The sequence below is a fragment of the Buteo buteo genome, unplaced genomic scaffold (assembly GCF_964188355.1).
Source record: "Buteo buteo unplaced genomic scaffold, bButBut1.hap1.1 HAP1_SCAFFOLD_442, whole genome shotgun sequence".
Classification (NCBI taxonomy): Eukaryota; Metazoa; Chordata; class Aves; order Accipitriformes; family Accipitridae; genus Buteo; species Buteo buteo.
The window spans coordinates 25,050-32,648 of record NW_027439599.1 but is presented as its reverse complement, the minus strand read 5'-3'; the positions used below and the strand labels follow the sequence as shown (position 1 = coordinate 32,648).

The following is a 7,599-nucleotide window of genomic DNA, read 5'->3' as shown; positions in this document are numbered from 1 at the left end:
TGGCTGTACCTGGATAAAAATAGAACCCGGGGGCTGCGGAGGGGCGGGGCTTCGGCCGGGAGGGGCGGGAACAAGCGGGGCTGTAGGTGAGGCCAGGAGAATGGGGCGTGGTCAAGCGGCGAGGTAGGCGGGGCCAGAAGATTGACACGCGGTGGGAGGAGCTTGGAGAGAGATTGGCAGGGGGGCGGGACGAGGCGAGACAGGGGCCGTAGTCCCCGGGAGGGGGTCCCGGTAGCCCCGGTGAAGGGGCTGCCACCCGGGGGAGAGCCTTGGTAGCCCCGGGGAGAGGCTGTCAACCGGGGAGAGAGATCGGAAGCCCCACTGGGGGTCCCGGTAGCCCGGGGGGGCGTTGTCTATCACTTCCGGAGGGTTTCCGGTAGCCCCGGGGGGCGGGCCCGGACCTCACCGCACGGCCGCACCACCCCATCCGGGAACAGGCCCCGGAAGTGGGCGGGGCTCCCCAGCCCCGGTTCCGGCCCTCACGGCCCAAGCCCCGCCCCACACCTCCTTTAACCCCCGCCAATGGGAAAGGCGAGGGGGCGGGACGAAAAGAGCGTCCCCGCCCACCTGCGCCTGAGCCCCGGCGCGCATGCGCCCTGCGGGAGCGCCGCGGCCTCGCGGCGGGCTCCGTGCACGCGCCGCCTCGTGCGCAGGCGGCGCCCTGCGCGTGCGCGGGGGCCCTTGCACGGGGGAGGGCGGGCCTTGCACACGCAGCCTCGTGCTCTGCCCTTGCACTAGGGCCGCCACCTCCCCTGCCCGAGACACACCACAAGCCCCGTTAATTAACCTGCCCCTCCCTTAATTAAGCCAAGCTCGTCAGCAGGGCTCTGTCCCCTGTGCCTTAACGAGCCCTGTAATTAATTCTACCCCCTCTTCAATTAATGAGCTCATCATCAGCCTGCTGCTTAATTACCCCAACTCATTAACATATGCTAAGTAGCTCTAGTGCTAATTACAGTTATTAACAGGGCTCCTGCTGCACTGGTTGCCTTTAATTACTCATTAGCAGGGAATGGCCCCCGCCCCCTGGTTAATTGGCCTAATGAGCCTCGGGCTCCCTCGCCCTTTGGGATCCAGGCCGGGTTTTACCCCCCAGTCCATTCCCAGGAACAACCCAGGCCGGGTTTTACCCCCCTAGGCCGGGTTTTACCCCCGGTCCGTGCCCGGGATGAATCCAGTCCGGGTTTTACGCCCGGGGTGTGTGTGTGTGTGTGGGGGCGACCACTCTGCCCCCCCCTTCCCGGTTCCCCCCCCCCGTTCCCTCCGGGCACCCTCGGGGTGGGAAGGAGGGGGCAGCCACCCCCAGCCCCTCACTGTCACCAGGACCCCGACCCACCTCCACCAGGTACTGATCCCCTGCCACCATCACCCCCTCACACAATCCCCCCCCCCCCAATTACCGGCCCCTCACAGGATTCCCGCCCTTTTTCGGTCCTTCACACAGTGTGTCGTGTCCCCCCCCTCGTTACCGGCCCCTCAACTCACTTCCCACCACATTACTGGTCCCTCAGACGACCCCCCCCCCCTTTACCAGATCCTCACACTCTTCCCGCCATTTTTTCCGGTCCCTCACACGGTGTCCGTTGCGCCCCCCTCCGGTTAACGGCTCCTCACACTCTTCCCGCCCTTTTTTCGATCCCTCACACAAAACTCTCCCATTACCGGTACCCTTCCCCCTCATTACCAACCCTTCAGACGAGATTCTCCCATTACCGGCTCCTCAGACATTTCCCGCCCTTTTTTCGGTCCCTCACACGGTGTCCGTTACCCCCCCCCCCCCCCACACACACCGGTTACCGGTTCCTCACACGGTTCCCGCCCTTTTTTAGCCCCTCACACAAAACTCTCTCATTACCGGTACCTCAGACCGTTCCCGCTCTTTCTCAGTCCCTCACACGCTCCCCCCGCCCCCATTAACGTCTCCTCACGCTCAACCCCCCCCCCTTTTTTTTCTTTTTTTTTTTTTTTTTTTTTTTTTCGTTTTTCCCCGCCGCCCCCGCGGTGACTGACAGGCGGGAGGGGGGGGGTTTAGGGGGGGAGAGAGGGGCGGGGCCGGGCGGGGCGGGGCGGGCGCGCGCCGCGGGGGGGCGCTGCCGGCGGGGGGCGGGGGGCGGAGGGGAGGGGAGGGGGGGGGCTCGCGCCGCCCGCACCGCCCGCGCCGCGCGCCGCATGGAGCTGCCCCCCCGGGCCCGCGCGCCCCCGCAGGTACGGGGAGAAATGGGGGGGGGGGGGGGGGTCTGTGCAATGCGGGGGGGGGCGCTGTGCAAAATCGGGGGGGGTCGTGCGATGCTGGGGGGGTGCTGTGCAAACTGAGGGGGGGGTCTGTGCAATGAGGGGGGAGCGCCGTGCAATGGAGGGGGGGGAGTGCTGTGCAAACTGGGGGGGCACCGTGCAATATGGGGGGGGGGGCGTGAAGTGAGAGGGGCCCTGTGCAAAATGGGAGGGGGGGTGTCTGAAAAGCGGGGGGGCTGTGCTAAGCGGGGAGGGCCGTGCAATGGCGGCGGGGATCCGTGCAAACCTGGGGGGGGGGGGCGTGCAATGCTGACGGGGGGGGGGGTCTGTGCAATTAGGGGGGGGCGGCCTTGTGCAAAACGGGGGGGGTCGTGCAATGCGGGGGGCGGCGTGCAAACGGGGGGGGCTGTGCAACAGGGCGGGGGGCTGTGCAAACCGGGGAGCCCCGTGCAATAAGGGGGGGGGGGTCTGTGCAATAAGGGGGGGGGTCCGTGTGATTGGGGGGGTCTGTGCAATAAGTGGGGGCCATCGTGTAATTGGGGGGGGCCCTAAGCAATAACGGGGGGCTGTGGAATAGGGCGGGGACCCGTGCAAACTGGGAGGGAGCATGAAAATGGGGGGGGTCTGTGCAGTGGGGGGGGGACTGTCGGCACCGTGCTCTGATTGCCCCCCCCACCCCCCCGTTGTTGGGGAGCATCGCCCCTCCAAATTGCTCCTCCCCCCCCCACTGGGGACCCAGGCATCTGGGTTGCTGGGGGGGGTGCAGCCCCCCCTTATTATTCGGGGGGGGTGTCTGGTTGCCCCCCCCAGGGAAACTGAGGCACGGGGTAGGGGGTGCCCCCCCCGCCCCCCGCTGAGGCCCCTGCCAAGGACCCAGGCGGCAGGGGGGAGGGGGGGGGCAGCCCCCCCCCCATGGCACCTTGTGCCTCAGTTTCCCCATGAGCTGGGGCGGGTCCCCTGGGGGGGGTGATGGGGGGGGGGCCCGGACTCCTGGGTCCCCCCCCCGGATGCCTGGGTCCCCCCGGGGGGGGCGATGGCGGCGTGCAAGGCATGCTGGGAAGGTGGTGCGGACCCCCCCCCCCTCCCCCGGTTGCTTCCCACAATGCCCCGCGGCCTCCCCCAATCAACCGCCGGGGGGGGGGAAGCGGGGGGGGGGGGGCGGCTGGTGAGTTTCCCACAATGCACCGCGCCGCCGTCTCCCTGGCAACGCGCCGGATGGGAGCTGCCCGGCCGGGGCTGAGCTTCCCACAATGCACCGCGGCCCCATCCCCCGCACGGGGTGAGCGCGGTGGGGCGGGGGGGGGACGACACGACACCAGGACGTCTGGGTTCCCTGCGGGGGGGTCGGGGGGGCTCCTGGAGGCCTGGGTCTTTCCTCTAGCTGAGGGGGGGGGGGGCTCTGGGCCGTAATCGGCTTTAACCCCCCCTCCAGGGGCTGCTGAGCCGCGGATTAAGGGGGGGGTGAAGGGGGGGGGGCTCCGACGCCTGGGTACAGTCTGGATCGGGGAGGGGGGGGTTGGCCCGGATGCCTGGGTCCTCCCCCCCCCCCCGCATCTGGTGGAGTTGTTTAATCCCTCTGTTAATCACTGGGACCCCCCCCCCCCAATGGCGTCTTGATCCCCCCCGCCCTGCAGCCCCCGGAAGCTGGGGTTCCCCTGCGGTTTGGGGGGTGGGGAGGGGCTGGGCAGCCCTGGATGTCTGGGTCCTCCCCCCTTGACACCCCCCCCTCCTTTTCTCTCGCAGGTCGGTGCCCGGTGAGGCTGTGGGGGGCTGGCAGCGCCCCTCCCCCGCCATGGCCCGCCCCGCCCCCGCCCTGCGCAGCCTCCTCGTCACCGCTGTCCTCGTCACCTCCGCCACCCAAGGTAGGCACCCATGGGGGGGGCACCCGAATGCCTGGGTCCTCTTGGGTGGGAGTGGGGGGCACCTAGATGCTGGGGTCTGCTGGGGGGAGGGGGGTGTCCGGACTCTTGGGTCTCTCGGGGGGGGGCCTGGGAGGTGCCCGGATGCATGGGTCCCCTGGGTGTGCAAGAGGTGCAAAGACTTGTCCAAGACTCATTCTAGCTAGCTTGTGCAAGGGGTGTGCAAGGCTTGTGCAAGGCCTATATAATGCCTGGTCAAGAGGCACGCAGACTTGTGCAAGGCTCATGCAAGAGGTGCACAGACTCATACAAGGCCTGTTCCAGCTGGCTTGTGCAAGGAGTGTGCAAAAGGTGTGCATGGCCTATTTAATACCTGAGCAAGTACACAGACTTGTGTAAGGCTTGTGCAAGGGGTGTACAAGGCTCGTGCAAGGCCTATACAACATACAAGAGGTGGATGGGCTCGTGCAAGGCTTGTGTGAGGGGCGCACATCTGTGCAAGGCCTGCGTAAGGCCCATGCAAGCAGCGTGCAAAGCCAGTGTGAGGCCCACGTGAGGGTAACTTAATGCCCGTGTGAGAGGTGTATAGGCTTGTGCAAGGGGCGTGCGATGCCCATGTGAGGGGTCTGGGAGACCTGTGCAATGCTTGTGCACAGCCCATGCGAGGGGTACAAAGGCTTGTGCAAGCGGCCTGCAACACTCGTGCAAAACTTGTATGAGGCTTGAGCAAGCAGCACGCAAGGCTTATGCAAGAGGTGTGCAGGCTTGTGCGAGGGGCATGCAAAGCCTGTGCCAGGGTCTACAAGGGGCGTGCAACGCTCGTACAATGCTCATGCAAGGGCCAGAGCTGCTATCTTCTCCCTGCGGCACTGCACATGTGTGTGCACAGCACACCTGCCCCCCCCACATGTGCACAGTGGGCTGAAGAAGCCTTGCACAAACGTGTGCATGGAGATGTTCTCCCAGGGTTGGGGGGCGGGGGGCAGGCATCCTGGAGAGTGGGGGACCTTGGTGTCTGAGGTGGGAGGGACCCTGAAACAAGAGGGACCCAGGTGTCCAGGATGGGGGTGACCCATGGCACAAGGGGACCCAGGTGTCCTGGAGAATGGGATACCCAGGTGTCCAAGACTGGGGGGACCCAGGCCATAAGGGGACCCAGGTGTCCAGGATTGGGGGGATCCAGGGCACAAGGGGACAGAAATGTCCAGACCAGGGGGGACGCAGGTGTCCAGGACTGGGGGGACCCAGGGCATAAGGGGACCCAGGTGTTCAGGACTGGGGGGACCTAGGTGTCCAGGCCAGGGGGGAGCCTGAAGCTTAGGGGACCCAGGAGCTTGGGGCACTCAGGTGTCCAGGCCAGGGAGGACCCAGGCGCTTGGGGGACCCAGGCATTCGGGGCAGGAGGGACCCAGACACGCAGAGGACCCAGACGTGCAAGTTAGGGGGGTCCCAGGCACCCTGAACCCCGGGGGGGCCAGCCATTGGCGGAGCAGGGGGGCGTGGGGTGTGCAGGGCCCCAGACGCGTGAACTAGGGGGGGCCTGGGGGGCCACTGGCGCAACCGTGGGATGTGCAGGTCCCCAGGCATCTGAGCTAGGGGGGACCCAGGCGCCCGGGGCACAGCGGTGGGGTGGGGGGGCCGTTGGCGCGGCCATGGGGCGTGCAGGGACCCAGGCGTGCCCCCCGCAGGGCTGAGCCGGGCCGGGCTACCCTTCGGGCTGGTGCGGCGGGAGCTGGCGTGCGAGGGGTACCCCATCGAGCTGCGGTGCCCGGGCAGCGACGTGGTGATGGTGGAAAACGCCAACTACGGGCGCACCGACGACAAGATCTGCGACGCCGACCCCTTCCAGATGGAGAACGTCCAGTGCTACCTGCCCGACGCCTTCAAGATCATGGCCCAGAGGTGGGGCGGGGGGGACACTCTGTGGACGTGGGGACACGTAGGAGGTGTGGGGACATAGGGACAGGTAGGGGATATGGACATGTGTAGGGGACTTGGGGACAGGTAGGAGGATGGGGACTTGGGAACAGGTAGGAGGCATGGGGATGTGTAGGGGACCTGGGGACGTGGAGGAGGATGGGGACTTGGGGACAGGTAGGAGGCACGGGGACCTGGATGGGTAGGGGACATGGGACATGGAGGAGGTGCGGAGATGCGTAGGAGGTGTGGGGACATGAGGATATGGGTGAGGCTTGGGGACCTGGCAACATGGTGACGTGTAGGAGACCTGGGGACACGTAGGAGGTGTGGGGACATGAGGATACGGGTGAGGCTTGGGGACCTGGCAACATGGTGACATGTAGGAGATACAGGGACAAGTAGGAGGTGTGGGGACATGGGACAGCACTGTGATAAGGGGACATTGGGGAGGCGTGGGGCCATGGCAACACAGGTAGGTGCAGGGTGACACAGGGCCTTGGGGCAGCGTGGGGACTGGGGACATGGGGATGACTTGGGGACATCATGGGGACTTGGGGGTGGCATGGGGACGGGACAGCGCAGGGTGGCACAGGGACATAGGACAGTGCAGCGACAGGGACACTGAGTGGCACAGGGACACAGGCTGATGCAGGGTGGTACAGGGACATGGGGACAGCGTGAGGACGACACAATGACACGGGCTGGTGTGGGGACACAGGGACGCAATGGAGATGGCGCAGGGACATCCCCATGTCCCCACGGCACAAGCTGTCCCCCCCCAGGGACATCTGCCATGTCCCCCACATCCCCGTGTCCCCACATCCCCTGACCACGTGAGATGTCCCCTGGGCCCAAGTCCCCACCTCTGTCCTGTGTCGTGTCCCCAGCGCCACGTCACACATCTCCTGTCCCCGCGCAGGTGCAACAACCGGACGCAGTGCGTGGTGGTGGCCGGCTCCGACGCCTTCCCCGACCCCTGCCCAGGGACCTACAAGTACCTGGAGGTGCAGTACGACTGCGTGCCCTACAGTGAGTCCTGCCCCACGGCGTCCCCCTGCCCCGCCCCGCCCCACAGCATCCCCGCCCCACAGCGTCCCCAGTCCTGGCACCCCCAAGTACCTGGAGGTGCAGTGAGCCTGTACACCCCACAGGGAGTCCAGCCCCACAGCATTCCCGCCCAGCCCCACAGCACCCACAGGACCCCCATCCCGGCACCCCCAAGTTCCTGGAGGTGCAGCGGGCCTTGTGCGCCCTACAGGGAGTCCTGCCCCACAGCACCCCATAGCACCTGCAGCACCCACAGCACTCGCATCGCTCACATCATCCAGCCCCATAGCACCCACGGCACCCCCAGCCCCACTGTGCCCCCCAGTCCCCCCCTCTGCCCCAGGGCCACCTCCTTTGTGCCCCCCGCCCCTGCCACAGCCCCCCCCCAACCCTGGGGGCACCCGGATGCCTGGGTCCTCACCTGGGGGGGGAGGTTTGTGTCCCAGCCTGGGGAGGGAAATGGAACTTGGGGGGGGCAGGGGCCCCCCCCATAGACAGAGCATAACAGGAAGTGCTGTCGTAGTCCCCCCAGGCCCATGGG

At 66.8% G+C, this 7,599-nt stretch overlaps 1 protein-coding gene across 3 annotated transcripts in view; it reads left to right on the top strand.

Moving 5' to 3' along the window:
* The first annotated feature begins 2,124 nt into the window (after positions 1 to 2,124).
* Positions 2,125 to 7,599, top strand: part of LOC142028473 (adhesion G protein-coupled receptor L1-like) — a 30,518-nt gene continuing 25,043 nt past the window's right edge. Inside the window, exons 1-4 of one of the 3 annotated variants that reach the window (XM_075022305.1) lie at positions 2,125 to 2,205; positions 3,976 to 4,094; positions 5,780 to 5,993; positions 6,931 to 7,040. In XM_075022305.1, coding sequence (XP_074878406.1) covers positions 4,025 to 4,094; positions 5,780 to 5,993; positions 6,931 to 7,040 — 394 coding nt within the window. In that variant the 5' untranslated portion in view covers positions 2,125 to 2,205; positions 3,976 to 4,024. Of the gene's footprint in view, positions 2,206 to 3,380; positions 3,512 to 3,975; positions 4,095 to 5,779; positions 5,994 to 6,930; positions 7,041 to 7,599 lie in introns of those variants that run through there. The other 2 variants (XM_075022304.1, XM_075022306.1) reach the window with 2 other exon arrangements.